Below are 20,396 nucleotides of genomic sequence, written 5' to 3'. Positions count from 1 at the left end.
TACAAATAGATAAAAAAAAATACTTAACTACACAAATGTCATTGGTCATAAATGCACTTTACCTTCTAAGTGCATTTATTTTGTAGTAACATTTTCAGGCTCTTCGTCATGCTATTCATTGATGCCTTCCTTTGGCGTGGTTGTGTTTGCACATGTTTTCAGTTGCAGATCGAGTTTCCCTCCCTTTTTTTCCACTGGGGAGGAAACTAGAGGGCAGGTCTTGGCGGTGAGTCATAGCTTGTGCCCAGACGGCTTACACAAACTCAAAGTTGAGGACTTCTCACTTGTTGAAGTCAACACCTTTCTCCTTAAATTGCCATTTTTTCCCAGAGGAAGCGTATATTTGGATTATCAAGACTGAGTAGCAGGACGCCACACGTTGTAGGTTAGCATGACTGCTTTTCATTGTTGTCTGTTTCAAGTCGCGGGACTGAGCCTAAAATAGCGTGTGTGTGTGTGTGTGTGTGTGTGTGTGTGTGTGTGTGTGTGTGTGTGTGTGTGTGTGTGTGTGTGTGTGTGTGTGCACGCTTGCGTGTGCTCTCTTTGTCTCTCCTCTCTAAAAAGTGCAAGAAAGACCACATGACACATTTAATGTCTTCATCTTTCTGTGTTCTTCTCTTTGTAGCTAACCTCAACATCTCAACATGGCTGCTTATGCCCTTGTCACAGAGAACTTTAAGTTCGCATCTCTCTTCTTCAAGAGTAAAGATGTGATGATATTTAATGGTATGATCGCTCTGGGCACTGTGGCCAGCCAGACGGCGTACAACGTTTTTGCCTTTGATTGTCCGTGCTCTCCCTCCAGGAATTATTACTACGGCCTGGCCGCTATTGGCGTTCCAGCGTTGGCCTTTTTTGTTGTGGGAATATTATTGAACAAGAGAACTTGGGACCTGGTATCAGAGTTCCGCATCAGGAAGTTCCGCAAAATGTCAGCAGCCGCAGGATCCGCGGTTTTGGGGAGTATTCTGGGCCGAGCCGTGGTGGCACCGCTGACATGGACTGTTCTCTCCATGCTGCAAGGTCACGCCTACACATGTGCTTTAAGTGAGTTTACAGAATCCAGGACAGTGGAGGGCTTCCCCCCAGGTCAAGACAAAGAGATAATGGCAAAGTTCCCGTGCAAGGAAAGTCTTCCAGAAGACTTGCAAGGCTTCTGGGCAGTAATTGATCGGCGTCTGAAATATGAATCTCAGGTAGTAAAAAACTCTCCAATGCCATCTACTATTTTTGTTCCATTTATTTAAATTATATTTTAGTGAAGTACATATTTACAGAAGTTAAAGGGTCCTACAATACAATACAGTACATAGAAAAGGAACAATGGTGTATAAGTTGTCCAGGTACAATGTTTTACCTTCCGATATGATACCAATGTTGGAGCCTTGAGTATTGGCCAATACTAAAAGTGATCTGATATAATATCAGTAGGAATCATACATATTTTATAATTGAATGCAAAAAAGGTTTGATCAAGTCAAATTGGTCAAACAGAGCAATGTCAGGTATGATAAACACTAACCTATTTATTATTAACCGTCTGGAATGGATTTATGGTGTCTTTAAATTGAAGTGGATTGGTAATTTGTTTTTGGCAACACAGAGTAGCCACAATAATAATAATGAAGTTTAGCTCATGACGCAGTAAGTTTAATGATACTTTTTTAAACGCTTAATTGGCAGTCCAACTTTGCACAAATAAACACGCTGCAGGACTGCTTGTATCGGAGATTACGTCACATATTTTACATGCAAGCCCATATCATTTGTGTATCAATCCGAGTGTGTGTATTCAAATCCGCGTAGGTTTTACCTGTTTTCTTGTGGATATTGAACCGATATCAATATCAGGTCGGGACACCGGGCTGTGTGTCGTCAGCAGATGTGCCACGAAATGAAAAGTTTGATATACACTGACAAAAACAATTAAACAAATGTGGAAAAAAAATAGAAGATGACAGTCTTGCTGTATGGCTTGGATTTAAAATGACGTCACGTCCGGCTCATTGAATACACGTGGTGGTCAAGCCAGCGTCTGTTCTCAATGGGTACTGGCCGCAATTTAGCCTTTCTTGAAGAAAAATGCCCTACGCTTGCGTTGTTTTGGACTGTACGAACCGTTTGAATCGCCATAAGGATAAACACTTCTTCAAAGTTCCCCGAGACCTAATCAAGAATGGCGGAAGACTGCAAGATTTTACGAAAAACGACGACAAAAGTACCACACACTCTAGTACAAGGGAGCAGAGCCGAAGACTGCACAAGTTTACAGTGACCACTCCATTAAAGATTTGTTTAATATGCTTTTAACGTTTAGTGTTTCCCATTTAAGTATTATCTTGGTATTATTTGTATTTCTTAAGACACATTTTTGCTACGTTCTGTAGAGCAGCAACTCGGCAAGTCTCATTAAAAGAAATCAAATGTGAGCAAAACTTAAAAGAGTTGAGCTTTTACTAAAGGCAACGATTATAAATAAAGCTTTCAGCACATACACAATGTTGACATCTATAGTTATATTTTGATAAAGACGGGGAAAAACACGTACTCATAAACGGCGTGTGCAACAGCAAAGGCAGGCAACAAACATGGCAGTAAACACAAAGTTAAATCATGAAATGCAACCTTACCCAAGCAAAAACGATGCATATTATCCGGGAGAGTCTTGATACCAATTTCCTTGACCCAGCCACACACAAAGAAGTCGTAGACCGCCATGTTTTTCCAAGTTTTCATTTGTTTTGTTGTGTTGAATGCAGTGTTGGGACTATGTAACGTGTTACTGTAACGCCGTTACTTTCGGCGGTAAATACTAATCTAACGCGTTATTTTTTATATTCAGTAACTCAGTTACCGTTACTACATGATGCGTTACTGGGTTATTTTGCGTAATTTTTTATGTAGTATCGGCTAGAAACTGAGAGGATCTGAGTGTGTTTTATTGGAGAGCTGCAGAAAAGGCGACGGAGAAGAGGCGCGCTGCTCTGTGTGTGGGCGTGGGGCGGGGGGGCCTGTCTGTGTTTACTAACAAGACATGGCAGAGCCGAAGCCGAGTTTCTTAACATAGAGATATTCTCACTAATTTTCTTTTGTCGAACACAAAGAAAAGAACATTTTAGTTAAATGTAAGTTGTCTTGAATCAAAGATCCTATCCTAGCAATTCAAATCTGCTGAAACAGCTACAAAAGCAACATGCTTCGACGAAGCTAGTAAAGAGAGACACACTTCACCTCCTAAGCAACAGCGGCTGGATTTTAACGAGGCACTGCTAGCCAGGATAACATTGATAGAGCCATTGCAGCACTGAAGGTACACACACTCTGTCAATTTTCTTATATACTCTTTCATTCTAGACTTCTAGAGTGTTTGATTATCACATCACCCTAAATGTATAGACTATAAAGTTCACAAACATAAAGAGGGTTGCTAGTGGTCCAGGCCAATCTTTCCTTATCTCTTAACTAAAACTGGGGAAATGTGTAGAGTGTTCTGGGCTTCAGATATGATTTTATTTCAGGAAAAACGCCTGGTTAGGCTTTTTGTATGTAATGTGTGCCTTCCTTGGTTTACAGCTACGTTGTTATTATGCTGTTTGTTACTTATGTATGTTATGTTGCAGCTATTTAAAATAGTTTTGTCAATTTGTTCTGGCCTGAAACAAATTGGCCCTTTGAAACATATCTTTGTCTTTGTGTGTTGTATGTAGACCACATTGCTTAGCAGAGTTCAGTGATGCAAATGCATGCCAAGTTGATCAACAGATTGTATTATTCTCCACTGCAATAACAGTACTGAAATGAAGACTAAAAGAACATTAAAGGGGGCCTTAAAAAAAAATAAAAAAAATATAAGTAACTAAATAGTTACTTTTCACAGTAACGCATTACTTTTTGGTGTAAGTAACTGAGTTAGTAACTGAGTTACTTTTTAAATAAAGTAACTAGTAACTGTAACTAGTTACTGGTTTTCAGTAACTAACCCAACACTGGTAGAATGGCGTCTGACACGTTAGTTTGATATTTTTGGGAACTGCACCGATGAATCACTCGACAAATCTTTTTTTTTATAAAGTATAGGGATCTATTGCGTTGCGCAGTTGGATTTCTTTGCTCATATCTATATATCAATATAGGCCCCTTTTGTACTCAGATAGTGCGTGCGCTGCTTGCTGTACAACAGCCATCGTAGCTTGGTTGACCACCACTGTGGTGACAGACAGAGAGAGACAGAGACAATATAAATAATACACAATTAAAACAAATATACAATCATGTACAAATAATTGATTCCGAGCTTGACCGTGGTAAATTAATTTTCATGAAGTAGGATTATTCTCGATAAATGCAATATTTTCATAGTTTGTGCATTAAAAAAATACTTTTTATTGTGGTAGAGCCCTCCAAACATGAAATCAAGGCCATATAGTCACCTTTACACATGTTTCACACAATATAGTAGCCTTTAGTGTGTTTTACTTCCCGGTACCCGGAGGATCGTCCAAGCATCATTGCTATGGTCATTGTTACGCTTTCCATGTGGAAATACTTGGTCAGATCTTGGGTAATTCCTCTAAGTTAGAACTGGGCTTCCATGTTCTAAAAGTACAGGCTTAAGTTGTTCTTCAAAAACCTAAAAAAAATGCCGCCGACTTTAGCCACTTTGATGGCAGTTTTTCCCCCTCTGTTGTCATTCGACACCACTCACTCCAAAGGCTCACCAATGTCACGTGGAGCTGTGTTACTGACGTCAAAGATGAAGTGCTTTGAGGTAGTTTGACTACGCTTAGCATTGCGCCGACGTTAGCAGTGCTGTTAGCATGAAGAGGCGCGCTGGGTACCATGGAGTCCTGCCGCATTAGTCACGATGTTGTCTTTCAACATTGCTCAAAGGCAAGACTCGCAAATGAAGTCAAATAGTTGATTAAACTTTGCATAACATGAATGGCTTCATTGCCATGACACCGGACGTTACTGTTCACCCCGAAACGGCAGTCCCACTTGGTGATTATCTTTTATCGATTGCCACAACATAATAAGACAAATACTGTCAATGCAAGTTACCTGAATAAGGTAATACATCAACTTATATTCTTATCTTCATGAAAAAAGGGAATCTGTATGTGTTAAACATTCTGTATGTTTAAAAAAAACATCTATTATGTATATATATATGTATATATATACAGATTCCCTTTTTTCATGAAGACAATAATATAAGTTGACCTTATTCACACTTGCATTGATCATAATCACACAGGATTCACAGTACAGCTGATAAATTCCACAACTTCGAATTTACATTGTAAGAGGTAAAAAGTCCTCGCTTTCCGATACCACATGGTTGGTTTTTAGCTTCTTATCGGTCAGGATTTCATGATTGTTTTTATGCACTTTACCAGAAATTAGAGATGTCCGATATTATCGGCCGATAAATGCGTTAAAAGGTAATATCGGAAATGATCGGTATCGTTTTTTTTTATTATCAGTATCGTTTTGTTTTTTTATTAAATCAACATAAAAAACACAAGATACCAACCCAAAAAACCTCCCTCCCACATTTACACTCATTCACACTCATTCACACAAAAGGGTTGTTTCTTTCTGTTATTAATATTCTGGTTCCTACATTATATATCAATATATATCAATACAGTCTGCAAGGGATACAGTCCGTAAGCACACATGATTGTGTGTGCTGCTGGTCCACTAATAGTACGAACCTTTAACAGTTAATTTTACTCATTTTCATTAATTACTAGTTTCTATGTAACTGTTTTTATGTTGTTTTACTTTCTTTTTGTTAAGGTGTTTGAGCTTCGTGGAGTTCTTTTCTGCGTGCACATGAATGACACTTTCATCGAGTCTGTTCATCGTCCTCTCACACGAAGAGACTTTATTATTATTATTATTCTTGAACATAACACACCAGCACCAGAGCGCCCCAAGTGGGGAACATGCGCTATAACATTCAACCTTTGAACAAAGATACACAGTACTACACAGAGCAAGAGCGCAGATCAATCTTAACACCCCCACTCGCTATTAGCTCACTGTGTTAAACCAATTTTTTAAACAATACCTCAAGAACATCTTCTATCATCCTGTTTTGTTAAGATCCCTGTTCTGATGTACCTTTTAGGTATCTGAATACATGTTTCACTGTATTCCAATGTTCCATAGTAGGTTCATTAAAGTGTTGAGATAATTTACTCACAACAAAGCTTATGTCAGGTCGAGTGCATGTTGATAAGTAAATTAAACTTCCCACTGCTTCTCTGTACTGTCTTGGTTGTTTCAACTTTTCAGCATTTTCTGCGTAATCAAGTTTTGGTTCACAAGGAGTTTCTCTTGGTTTACAATTTTCCATATCAAACCTTTGTAAAACCTTTTTCACATATCTCTCTTGTGACATTTTGACTAGTCCATTTGTTTGTGCAAAGTCTATTCCTAAGAAATGTTTTAGGATTCCCAAATCCTTCATTTTGAATCGCTGAGTTAACATTCTTTTTACATCCTGCATTGATTTTTCACTTGAAGCAGCTAAAATAAGGTCATCTACCCAAATAATAAGTATTACCTTTTGACCATATTTTTCTCTTGTGTACACACAATGATCTGTTTCATTTTGCACAAAGTCATTTTCACATAAATGGGTGTGTAACACTGTATTCCAGTTTCTGCCCGACTGTTTGAGTCCATACAATGATTTGTTCAGTTTACATACCAGTTTTTCACCAGTGTTAGAGTTTTTCTCGTATCCTTGTGGTTGTTCTAAATAGATTTCACAGTCTATGGGTGCGTGCAGATACGCGGTCTTCACGTCCATCTGATGTAAGATTAGGTCCTCCTGTGCCGCCTTCTGCATGAGAATTCTTACACTTAACATGTCAGCTGTCGGTGAAAACGTCTCTTCGTAATCAGTTCCTACTTTCTGGTCGTATCCTTTGGCAACAAATCTCGCCTTATATTTATTAGATCCATCTGTGTCTGTTTTGAGTGCATAAACCCACTTCGCTTTTAAAGCTCGCTTACCTGGTGGTAAGTCAGTCAACTGGAATGTGTCATTTTCCACTAGTGAGTTCATCTCCTCATCCATGGCGTTTTTCCAGTGCATTGACTTGGATGATAACACGGCTTCCTGATAAGTTTCTGGAATGTCACAAACTGCTCGATAACAGAAATCAACGCATGTTTGTAATCTGTCCAATGAATCATCAGTCTCAAAATCTTGTAAATAAGCTGGCTTTTGTTTTATCCTGAATGGATTCTTTCTGATTTCTGTTTCAGCATTTGCCGCTGAGTGTTCCACATCTTCCTGCTCATTTAAATCCTCAGTTTTGTTTTCAGGTTGAACTCTGTCCTCATCCTTCTGGTCACAGTCACAGACTGCATTGTCTCTGTTGCCAATGTCATGTCCTGCGTATGGCTCCAAAGTTTGTGTCTCTCTCTCTACACTTGTTTTGGTTGCGAATCTCACCAATCTGATCTTTTGGACCTTTTCCATTTCTGGATAATATACAAGGAAGGCTGGGCTGTTTTTATCATATCCTATGAAAATGCCCTGCTCACTTTTGGAGTCTAGTTTTCCTTTTTCTTGTTTGTAACTAAAACATGTAGACCCAAACTTTTGCATTTGTGACACATTTGGTACTTTTCCTGTAAGTAACTCATATGCTGTTTTCTTTGTCCGTCTATTGTAACACCTGTTTCTAACATGTGCTGCTGTTTGAATGGCATAGTTCCACAAATAGTTTGGTAGTTTGCTTTCTATCAGTAAGCATCTAGCCATGTCAAACAGTGTTCGCCATTCTCTCTCTGCTGTGCCATTTTGGTGTGGCGAATAAGGCGCTGACGTCTCATGTCTTATTTTGTTCTTTGTTAGTAACATTTGGAACTCTCTGTTTGTAAACTCAGTGCCGTTGTCTGAACGTATACACTTCACATCTCCATAGGGTGCTACATCTGCTAAGAACTTTTCTGTTGCAGCAATTGCCTCACTTTTTGACTTAAGGAAATATACTAATACAGCACCTGAATAGTCATCTGTGAAACATTGTGCGTATTTGTGTCCTTCTATGCTCTCAGTTTTCATTGGCCCTGCTAGGTCTGTATGGATTAACTCCAGGGGTTTATTTGCTTTAGCATCTAGCTCCCTATTTCTCGTTTGGGTAAACTTGCCTTTTGTACATATTTCACACATCTGATCTGGCTTAACAACATTTCCCTTAATTACCATACCTTTGACCACAGTTTGGAGTTTGATTACATCATCATAGTTGCAGTGCCCTAGAATCTCGTGCCATGTTTGTACGTCATGACAAACTTTACACTGATCTTCATTTGCATCAACAGTTGGTAGATAATATAGCTTCTCATTTTCGTTTATGTTAAATCTGTTACCATCTTTAGTGATCATGTGGCTCTCTCCTTTCTTGAAAGTTATGGTTGCTCCTCCGTCGGCTGCTCTCGCCACTGAAAAGATGTTGTGGGGATATGAGGGCATGTACAGAGCATTTCGTAGTTGTGCCCTGTGCTGTCGTCCATCGCTGTCCACTAGATGTATCGTTGCTGTTCCTCTTCCTTGGGCCATTCCACTGCATCTTGTCCCATCAGCTAGTTCCACTGAATGAGTCTCTGGTTGAAAAGTGTTGTCAAAGCTTGTAAAGTTATTTACATCATTTACAATGTGGGATGTCGCTCCTGCATCCACCATAATGCCTTTCATCTTTATTTTGGGTGCTGACTCACTTTCTTCTTGTGCTGCTTTGAAGAGGTAATCACTGGATTGTTCATCAGTAACCTTTCTGACATTGTCTCGTTTATCTTTCTTTTTGCATATGGTTTCTTGGTGTGTGTTGCTCTTACAAAAGTTGCACCACACTTTTCGGATACACATTCTTGCTCTGTGTCCTTTTAATCCACATTTGAAACATGTCAGATCTCCATCTTCACTTCTACTTTTAGTGCTGCTGGTGTACTTCTTCTGGATATTTCTATCCTGTTTTGTGAACGTTTTCATCACATTGTCTGTTGGCTCAGCAGTACTAATTTTCTCTGACTCTTCGTAAATACGTAATCTTCTTTTGAAATCTGTAAATGTCACATTGTCTTCATTTTGCGTTACATGTACAGCTAATGGCTTGTAAGAGTCAGGTAGGCCTCCAAGAATCATGGCTATGATCAGACTATCACTGAGAGTCTCACCGGCATCACGAAGTGCTGTAATCAGGTTTTCTGCTCTGATGATGTAGTCCGTAGTTGACTCTCTGTCTGCGTTCCGTAGTTTTGTCAAGGACGTGTACAGGTTGATTATTCGTGGCTTGCTTTTTCCTGAGTAATGGTCCCTCAGTATTTTCAGTGCTTTCCTGCCATCGTATGCAGCATCATGTCTTATTAAAGACAAGCTTTTATCATCGATCAACCTGATGAGCTCTGCATAGCAGTCTGGATTCTTTATTCTGTCCGCTGCTGCTTGCTCTTCTCCTACTGGTTCATTTAGAACAGTGTCTTTCAACTTTAAAATATGTAAGTGTCCCAAAAATCTTGCTTCCCAAAGGTCATACTTGCTTTCGGATCCATCAAAGTACAGTTGCGGGGATACTGCTCCAGTAGTACGAGCCGCCATATTTGTTTAAGCTCCGCACTTTAGCACTATGCTATGCTAATTAGCTCAAACTTTACTGCGGTTACTTCTTCTTCGAGGGTACATGCTACTTTATTGGCTAAAGTCACTTTTATGCTCCGTGTAATACTTCACGTTTGCAATACCTTTATCCTTGGTCAAGCAGTTCTCCTCTGTTAGCTCAAGTCCACACCTGCAAACTTTCTTGGCTTCTCTGTCCGTGCGTCGACTCAACGCTACCTGGCCTTGTTTGCTTGAGTTGGCTGGAATCTCTGGGGTTCCTGGGCACCATAACCTGTTAAGGTGTTTGAGCTTCGTGGAGTTCTTTTCTGCGTGCACATGAATGACACTTTCATCGAGTCTGTTCATCGTCCTCTCACACGAGGAGACTTTATTATTCTTCTTCTTCTTGAATATAACTCACCAGCACCAGAGCGCCCCAAGTGGGGAACATGCGCTATAACATTCAACCTTTGAACAAAGATACACAGTACTACACAGAGCAAGAGCGCAGATCAATCTTAACACTTTTTTATTCAAGAAAATGTTTTTAATTTATTTATCTTATTTTATTTTATTAATTTTTAAAAAAAAGTACCTTATCTTCACCATACCTGGTTGTCCAAATTAGGCATAATAATGTGTTAATTCCACGACTGTATATATCGGTTGATATCGGTATCGGTTGATATTGGTATCGGTAATTAAAGAGTTGGACAATATCGAAATATCGGATATCGGCAAAAAGCCATTATCGGACATCCCTACCAGAAATACATTGGAGTTAACTCCGTAGCTCGCAAGCTTGTATGCAAGTTTTCTGAGACTTTTATTTTGTTAGCGCAGGAAGTATGGAGCAGCACACTTATTGTGAAGACAGGAAGTGTGCTGTTGGTCTTTAAACTCTTGATGGCCGGTAAGGAAATTCTGTATCCCTGAAATATTCCAAAACACCTGCCGTAATAGTATGTGTCTGCAGACCCGGAGGCTACTTATTGGCGATGTCAGACTGATACAAAATGTGGATTATTACAATCATGCTTTGATTGTCAAAAATGTTGTTGGTGTTACATGTGACATTTACACACAGATAAATGCTTATCGTGTTGTACTTACGCTCTGACATCGCTGCACAAATTATGCTTCTCTATTGTATACAGTGTAATATTGCGAAGTGGTCGGTCAGCCTGCAACTGTCTGGAAATTACATTAATACCATCCTGTAGTTTAATTTTGAATTTTATTATTATTTACTTCATCTTCTGATAGATTAAAAGATACCACAAATCCAATGGGAACAACACTGCAGAGTAGACCCATATCCATGTAAAAAAAAAATGTAAACATTACTTATTTATATCATCTATTTTTCTCAAACTATGTTCTAACATGTGGCTTATTATGTACAGACTTAGCATTTTTTGTGTGCCGCCAGAAAATATGTCCCCTGTCTATTTTCCTCAAATGATGTACTAACATCATGAAGGTTACTCTGTACACATTGTAATAACATCATGTTGATTTTTTCTGTACACATTCACAACTAAGCTTGTACATTTTGACTCATTTAATTAAAAGGAATACAGCATATTTCAGTATATGTGCGCCCAGAAAACATATCAGTCAAGGTTGCCAGATGTGGATTGACAAATGTATCTTCCAGAAGCTTAAATGTATTGTGTTTGCGCAAAATGATCCTGCATACTCTATTTCTCCTGGCTCAACATCTTCTGACAGTGTATACTATACAGCGGTGTTTTTCAACCACTGTGCCGCGGCACACTAGTGTACCGTGGGATATTGTTTGGTGTGCCGTGGTAAATTATGTAATTTCACCTAATTGGGTTAAAAATATTATTTGCAAACTAGTAATTATTTGTGATGTCAAGAGATCGGCAGAGTAACCGTGTAATACTCTTCCATATCAGTAGGTGGCAGCAGGTAGCTAATTGCTTTGTAGACGTCAGGAACATGATGTGTCGTGATCACAATATGCAGGCGACAGCGGGAGACAGCGTGCAGGTAAAAAGGTGTCTAATGCTTAAACCAAAAATAAACAAAAGGCATGGAAGCTTAGGGGTGGCTACGCAAAACGAAAATAAAACTGAACTGGCTAGAAAGTAAACAAAAACAGAATGCTGGATGACAGCAAAGACTTACAGCGTGTAGCGCAGCAGACACCGTCCACAAAGTACATCACTACATGACATGACAATCAACAACAAAATAGCAGCGCCAGACAAGAACTAAAACACTACACACAGGAAAACACCAAAATACTCCAAATAAGTCACAGCGTGATGTGACAGGTGGTGACAGTACACCTACTTTGAGACAAGAGCTGCAGTGCATGGTTGGTTATGGTTAGAATTTGTATTCAACAATTGCGAAAACGACTTTTCACTGTCAATATCGGGTGCTGAGTTTAATTTTTTTATGTTTTTTGCTGGTGGTGTGCCTTGGGATTTTTTCAATGAAAAAAATGTGCCTCGGCTCAGAAAAGGTTGAAAAACACTGCTATACAGTGATGAGCAAGCGACTTGGAAAATGTAGTTAGCCAAGCTACAAGTTACTCTCAATTAAATGTAAAAGTAGCTTGCTACACCAAAGCTACATTCAACAACATTTCTATCTATGGGCCCTCATGTATAATATCAATGTTAATATAACTGAGAGTGTACAACTGGACCCAACAAGGTTCCATTACCTGTCATTCTGTCATTTAGCTGGGGACACACTACATCTACCTCGAGGAGTCCCCGCACCACACTCTATGTATTTATTCAGTTTGCATTTTCTTTGGCCCAGCCCTATAATTTTTTTTATTTTGTCTATCTACAGTAAAACAAAAAAACAGCATTTATCTATAGCTTGACAAAAAAACACAAAAAAACAATGACTTGTGTGTTGTTTGGGAACAGATTAGTAATAGTTATGTGCAGTAAAACTTGTCATGAACTCAACTCACATTAATGTGTGTTCCTAAATGTGTGTTGGACGTCTTAGATGAAGAGAGCAGTTATGATTTTGGTTTACGGAGTTAACAACTAAAAACTAAGGTTTTGGGTGTTGTTTTCTCTAAATGCATACATTTGTCTAAATAGGGCCTTGGATACACATTGTTGTGGGTTTCCTGCACGTCATCTTCACCACTAAAGGAAAAATCTAATTTGCCGTAGGGAATTTCTCTACTATATTCAAGGTTTTTTGGGGGGGTTTTGAGTCGTCAGCTTGAAGCGTCCCTCTGTCTCAGACTCCCTCGTCGTCATGTGACATGTTATTATTTTGCTCACTCGTTTTGATGACCCGCCTTATCTTGCCTCTGCTTGGTCATTTCATATTTTTTCGCCCTAAACTTAGCCAATTGTGACTCATCATACAAACACCAACCAATCATCATTGATGTTATCCGTATGTATGGATGTTCTCTTTCATCCAGGTCATTGGATTTTCTCATTGTTTTTTTTTTTACCTGGATTGAAACAGTGTGTCTCTACGTAAACAGAGACACACTGTTTTGCTACCATAAGGCATCTGAAGTCTTCCTGCAGTCACCCTCTATGTGTCATCCCATTACAATAATTCCCCCAACGTCTACTCTCTGTCTATTTTGTCTTTGTAGCTTTTAGATTGTATGTAAGCTACTTCGTTAGATGGGTCTAATAGTAGCTAAGCTACAGGAAAAGCTACTCCTTAAAAAAGTAGCTAAGCTACCACCAAGATGTAGTTAAACTACGTAGTTTAGCTACATGAAGCCTGTTACTATGAGGGGCCGTTAGGGACATTATTCAGAATTACCTCTTACATACACTACTGAAATGCTCTCACATAAACAACTGCAATTTTTTTCTTTTATACACACTACTGAAACACTCTTATAAACACTACTGAAATGCTCTTACATACACTACTGAAATGCTCTCACATAAACAACTGAAATGTTTTTCTTTTATACACACTACTGAAACACTCTTACAAACACTACTGAAATGCTCTTACATACACTACTGAAATGCTCTTATAAATACTACTGAAACACTCTTATAAACACTACTGAAACACTCTTACATACACTACTGAAACACTCTTATAAACACTACTGAAATGCTCTTACATACACTACTGCAACACTCATATAAACACTACTGAAATGCTCTTACATACACTACTGAAACACTCTTATAAACACTACTGAAATGCTCTTACATATACTACTGAAACACTCTTATAAACACTACTGAAACACTCTTATAAACACTACTGAAACATTCTTACATACACTACTGAAACACTCTTATAAACACTACTGAAACATTCTTACATACACTACTGAAACACTCTTATAAACACTACTGAAACATTCTTACATACACTACTGAAACACTCTTATAAACACTACTGAAACATTCTTACATACACTACTGAAACACTCTTATAAACACTACTGAAATGTTTTTGTCTCACGCACACACACACACGCACACACACCTGGAATAATTTTTCACTAGTATGTATAAACGGATTTCACCTGTGTGTGTGTGTGCTTTTTACACGTCCGTGTGAGAGACAACAATTTCAGTAGTATGTGTGCAAAGATTTCAGTTATGTGTATGAGCGCATCTTACCAGTGTGTATGCAAGCATTTTACCAGTGTGTGTAAGAGCATCTTACCAGTGTGTATGCGAGCATTTTACCAGTGTGTGTAAGAGCATCTTACCAGTGTGTGTAAGAGCATCTTACTAGTGTGTGTGAGCGATGTTGCATTCCGGTTCCGGTCACCAATAATCCCCGCCCCTTTTCAGACAAGTTTTTTTTTTTTTTTTTTTTTTTTTTTAAAGCCAAGTTGTTGACAAAATGTCTGCCGACAAGTAGCTTAACCGAGGCGGGAGCTCCACTTCATAATTTGAGGGCTTCAGCGGAGAATATAAGAACACTTTCAATGCAACAAGGGTCGGGCTGCCGCCGTGGGTCGCCCCTGCAGGACGCGCACCTGAGCGGCCACACAGGTGCCTTTCTCCTCCCGACAGCCAAGCAGCCTGGAGCAAATGTTACCTTGCGAGTTTACACTGCAGCATCATCAAGTGCAACGTTTCAGTTCATGGACATCGAAGCAAGAGGAGGAAAAGGTAATTAGACATTATTTATTTCTAAATGATTGTTGAATCCCTCGAAATGTAAGGCGACATGGCATTGTAGTGCGCTACAATGGTAACATGTCGAAATGTGAGTCACGTCGTGGTACGTCAGTAGCTAATCAAATACTAATGATAATGGATTACAATTATTTAGCGTTTTTCTATCGACTTGATAAGGGGTCCCCAAACTACGGCCCGCGGGCCGGTTACGGTCCACCAAAGTCCAACATCTGGTCCGCTGGAAAAAAAAAAGTTGTATTATTATTTTCAATCTGTCTTTTCTAATCCATTTTTTGGTGTCCCCTAGCCGCTCAGGCAAATCATATTGTCTAAAAATGCATTTCCCTGTATGACTTATATTGTCTTGGCTGTTTTCATGTGATCTGATTGTTACATTCTTATTCCAGAGTCACCACACAGCTGCGTGACCATTTCAACAAGGACAGAATAAACAACCTCTGGATTCATGGAACTTCTCTGCACACAAATATATTAATTGGAATATTCAATCAATTTCACATAAACATATTAAATATCCTTTTTTTTTTGCTCAAAAAAGGTTCCTTATGCCTCATTGGCGTTGTTAGGCCTGTTTTAGGGGGGCTCATGAGACGACTTGGTCGCATAGTGATGCGGGTGTGGTTCTCCCAAGGATGCAGACGGCTTCGGACACAGCTTGCAGGTAGGAAAATGATTTATTTTAAATATAAATCATATGATGGATAAACAAAAAACATGCATGTAGCACAAAAGGCAAAACAAAAGGACTAGCGTGGGAGCTAGCAGGAAAAAAATAGCATAGCGTGAAAAGCTAGCAGAATCAAAGTAGTCTTTAACAGTTGTATGGGAACAAACTACGAAGCCAGACAGAGTGAGGCCATAGCAAAGACTAAATAGCCCTCTGATTAGTGCCCGGGCAACAGGTGCGCGTCCCGAACACTAACCAGAGGCAGGTGAAAGTAATCAGCTGACATGGCAACTGAACACAAACAAAATCAAATGTGCTGAAAACATATGTGACGAGAAACATAAACAAACTATGATCCGTGCAGCGGATCGTAACAGTACCCCCCCCTTAAAGGACAGATTCCAGATGTCCCTTGACACTAAATAAAACTAGAACCCAAAAAACAAGAAATAGTTCGAGAGTCAAGGGAGGGTGGAGGGAGGATTTGGTGGTGGGTCGCCAGGCCACGTGTCCCCGAATCCACCGGGGAAGACTCAGGTGGCGGCGGCGAGTGGAACGCCGCTGCCGCAGGCGAGGCGGGCGACCACGGAAAGGCCACATTCATGGCTGCCGAGAAGGTGGGCGTGAGTGGCGCCAGAAGTTCACCAGCCGGAGAGTTCTACGACTACGTCTCGGGTGTCGCTGCTGTTTGCGCCACTGGCGTCCATAAACAAACCTCCGAGAGCGCCGCTTGCGCAGCCAGACCACTCGAGGTCGCTGAGACGAAGACGAGGAGAGAGCAGACGTCGCCGTGGAAACAGGAGGAGCCGACGTCGCCGTGGAAGCAGGAGGAGCCGACGTCGCCGTGGAAGCAGGAGGAGCCGACGTCGCCGTGGAGGCAGGAGGAGCCGACGTCGCCGTGGAGGCAGGAGGAGCCGACGTCGCCGTGGAGGCAGGAGGAGCCGACGTCGCCGTGGAGGCAGGAGGAGCCGACGTCACCGTGGAGGCAGGAGGAGCCGACGTCGCCGTGGAGGCAGGAGGAGACGTCGTCGCCGTGGAGGCAGGAGGAGACGTCGTCGCCAGCCGTGGAGCCGGCGCTGGTGTGGGTACCAGCCGTGGAGCCGGCGCTGGTGTGTGTACCAGCCGTGGAGCTGGCGCTGGTGTGGGAACCAGCCTTGGAGCCGGCGCTGGTGTGGGTACCAGCCGTGGAGCCGGCGCTGGTGTGGGTACCAGCCTTGGAGCCGGCGCTGGTGTGGGAACCAGCCTTGGAGCCGGCGCTGGTGTGGGAACCAGCCTTGGAGCCGGCGCTGGTGTGGGAACCAGCCTTGGAGCCGGCGCTGGTGTGGGAACCAGCCTTGGAGCCGGGACAGGGGTTGGTCTTGGAGTCGGTGCTGGTGTGAGAACCAGCCTTGGAGCCGGCGCTGGTGTGAGAACCAGCCTTGGAGCCGGCGCTGGTGTGAGAACCAGCCTTGGAGCCGGCGCTGGTGTGGGAACCAGCCTTGGAGCCGGCGCTGGTGTGGGAACCAGCCTTGGATCTTGGCATGGTGGAGCTTGGCGTGGTGGAGGTACTGGAGACGAAGCTTGGTGTGTCAGCCGAGGTGCAGGAACAGGTGCTAGCCGAGGTGCAGCTTGAGGTGGCCTAGCTGGCGGTTGTGGCTTAGCAGGACGAAGGACTGGTGGCGGTGGCCGTGCAGGAGGTTGCGGTTTAGCACGCCGGAAGACTGGTGGCGGTGGCCTTGCAGGAAGTTGCGGTTTAGCACGCCGAAAGACTGGTGGCGGTGGCCTTGCAGGAGGTTGCGGTTTAGCACGCCGAAAGACTGGTGGCGGTGGCCGTGCAGGGGGTTGCGGCTTAGCACGCCGAAAAACTGGTGGCGGTGGCCGTGCAGGAGGTTGCGGCTTAGCACGCCGAAAAACTGGTGGCGGTGGCCGTGCAGGTGGTTGCGGCTTAGTACGCCGAAGTTGTGCCACCGCACTAGCACAGTTCCCAGTACTAGCCCCCCCCCTCAAGACGCGGATACCAGACGCGCTCTTTGCGGTTTGGAACCGTCTTCAAGGGTGGGTGGGGGGAGGTATGGAGGGGGGTATACTCTTCTTTAAATTGTCCAAATTGACTATTATTACTCCTCACTTGAGATTGGGTGGGAGCACAGGGGGAAAAAATATGTGCAGTGGGCGGAGCAATAGTCACTGGGGGTGGAAACAAAGTCACTGGAGGTGGAGTTTGAAAATCAGAATGTGACTGACTAGATTTACACTTAGCAAAAATGTCCTGATAATGTTTTATCTTAGAATGAAAATCATTTGGTATTGGCTGACAGAAAGAATTAGAAGAGGGGGAAAAAAATTCTTGTTCAATGATGTCATCAGAAGTGGGCGGAGTTACCTCTTCGGGAGGCGCCAATGAAATGACATCACTGTTGCAACTGTCCATGTGACTTACAGCCCAATCGGAGAATTTTTTGGCGAAGTGGTCGATGGGGTTGCCAAACATCTGAGGAGGGGGAGTTTGAGCTGCATGTAGCTTGCTTCGGTCCGGGGGAGGAGTTTGCAGGAGCGGCGCGTCTTGGCGGCGAGGGAAAGACCTCCTGGCCGGCTTCCGTCTTTGACGGCGCGCACAGTACTGCGGTGTAGCGGCAATGTCTTCCGACCAGAGGGAATCGATGGGGATAAGAGAGCCTCCAGGTCCCCACATGAGATTCGACCTCTCCTCCGTCGAATAGCGAAGCGTCTCGGCTTCCATCGCTCGCAACACCATGAGCGTACCTTCGTCCAACTCCTCGTTAGCCAGTGCGGGAGAATTGTTTCTTGCTGGCTTCGTACTGAGACGACTAGGTCGCATAGTGATGCGGGTGTGGTTCTCCCAAGGATGCAGACGGCTTCGGACACAGCTTGCAGGTAGGAAAATGATTTATTTTAAATACAAATCATATGATGGATAAACAAAAAACATGCATGTAGCACAAAAGGCAAAACAAAAGGACTAGCGTGGGAGCTAGCAGGAAAAAAATAGCATAGCGTGAAAAGCTAGCAGAATCAAAGTAGTCGTTAACAGTTGTATGGGAACAAACTACGAAGCCAGACAGAGTGAGGCCAGAGCAAAGACTAAATAGCCCTCTGATTAGTGCCCGGGCAACAGGTGCGCGTCCCGAACACTAACCAGAGGCAGGTGAAAGTAATCAGCTGACATGGCAACTGAACACAAACAAAATCAAATGTGCTGAAAACATATGTGACGAGAAACATAAACAAACTATGATCCGTGCAGCGGATCGTAACAGCTCAAGCCCCCCTAAAATATTCTTAAGCCCCCCTAAATAATTAGGGGACAATTTTTTTTTATTTTTTTTACAAATACATGCCGACATATTCATTATAAAGTGGCCCGAATATGAGTTTAAATAAATAATTATATAACCTGTCATTATTCACTCAGTTTCCCCTCACTTCATAGCGTAAGGTAGAGAGCCCCTTTAGTGCGTCGGTATCCAATCCATTCCACTTGTTCATATAGAAAATGCCCACATCACTCAAAATCCAGTCCGCATTTTCTTTGCGACCTTGCATATATATATATATATATATATATCTATATAAGAAAAACCCAGACACCATCTTTGTAGTCATTTTTCTCCTGCGTGGACTTCTGTCTTCCTTTACAATGAGTGAAGCTGCACGAAACCTTGTGTCTGCAATTGTAAATAATTTAGTTTTTAAGTTTTGTGTTTCTGGTAGAGTCTATATAAAGTAATATACATTATCCTATTGTTAAAATAATGAAAAAAACATCATTAAATATATTTGTTTTATTGTATTGTATTTTCAGAGGGAGGAAAAACCAAGACATTTAATATCAAATGTAAAATTAATAAATACATAAAAAGAAAAAGAAAAACAATGGTTAAAAGCCATTGTCCCGGGGAGCATTTCATTTCGTCACGTGCATTTTTTTTACCGTCCCCGGGACTACGTTAATCTCAAGCCCTGGAAGTTACATTTTATTGTTTGCATTATTTGTTTCAGCATTGCACTTTGAAGATGATCCCTCAACTCTTTGACAGCTTTGGCTCTTTTTCAGATCAGCAGACGGACTCTATAAGTCTTTCTTATTTACAGTATATATAAACCTTTCTCATTTCTATTCAGACTTCCATATATATTTAATTTCCTTAACGGCTTGCCATAATATATATATATATATATGTATATATATATATATATATATATATATATATATATATATATATATTATATATATATTATATTATATTTAAGCCAAATTATCCCGATCCAGATATTATTTTAATTCAAGTAACTAAGTAATATTTCCAGGGCTTTAATTTACAACCATTTTAGTCACATACAGGTATGTGCCCAAAATGTAATCTGTGCAACTTCAAAATATTTGGGAACAAACAATTATTGTATTGTGAGCTAAAGTGGTGGCATTAGCCTCTATGTTGTGAATTAATAACATAAAGGCTAATGCCACCACTTTCATTGTGTTTCAGTGTATCTTGAAGGATCATGCAAGTAATTGTTTCTTGTTGATGCTGTAAACAAAATATCACTGTGCAAAGCCATGTTTGTTGTTGTACTGAACACAGATTGAAAATAAACCGACTGAAATAATAATAACAATGAATTATTTATAAGTCTTTGTTAGCCGTTTGTGAAGTGTTTTGCTCGTGCGCTACGTTCGCTCGCATCCTGTGCATCTCCTGGGGGCTAAGCCCCCCCTGTCCTTAAAAGCTAGTGATGCCCCTGTTATGCCTTATTATTTATATACTTTTCAATGCTTCTTGTAGTCAGACAATATATATTGTTTGTCTAAAATTATAGTTTAAGTTAATGTGTTAATATTTACACCTAGCCTAAATACAATAATCATAAGACAAAAAAATTGTGTAGCACAAACATTTGGGACAAGTTTGGGGAGATTTTGACAAAGTGTGTGTGATGGTGGGGGCTGGAT

General features: G+C 41.2%; 1 protein-coding gene across 2 annotated transcripts in view; it reads left to right on the top strand.

The window, feature by feature from the left end:
• The first annotated feature begins 205 nt into the window (after nucleotides 1-205).
• Nucleotides 206-20,396, top strand: part of LOC133608795 (calcium homeostasis modulator protein 2-like) — a 28,987-nt gene continuing 8,796 nt past the window's right edge. The window contains exons 1-3 of one of the 2 annotated variants that reach the window (XM_061964337.2): nucleotides 206-226; nucleotides 331-385; nucleotides 626-1,196. In XM_061964337.2, the coding sequence (XP_061820321.1) occupies nucleotides 645-1,196 (552 nt within the window). In that variant the 5' untranslated portion in view covers nucleotides 206-226; nucleotides 331-385; nucleotides 626-644. Of the gene's footprint in view, nucleotides 227-272; nucleotides 386-625; nucleotides 1,197-20,396 lie in introns of those variants that run through there. The other variant, XM_061964347.2, reaches the window with a different exon arrangement.

The sequence above is a fragment of the Nerophis lumbriciformis genome, linkage group LG02 (genome assembly GCF_033978685.3).
Source record: "Nerophis lumbriciformis linkage group LG02, RoL_Nlum_v2.1, whole genome shotgun sequence".
Taxonomy (NCBI): domain Eukaryota; kingdom Metazoa; phylum Chordata; class Actinopteri; order Syngnathiformes; family Syngnathidae; genus Nerophis; species Nerophis lumbriciformis.
Note: the sequence above shows the minus strand (reverse complement) of the source record. Positions and strands in the feature narration are given on the sequence as shown.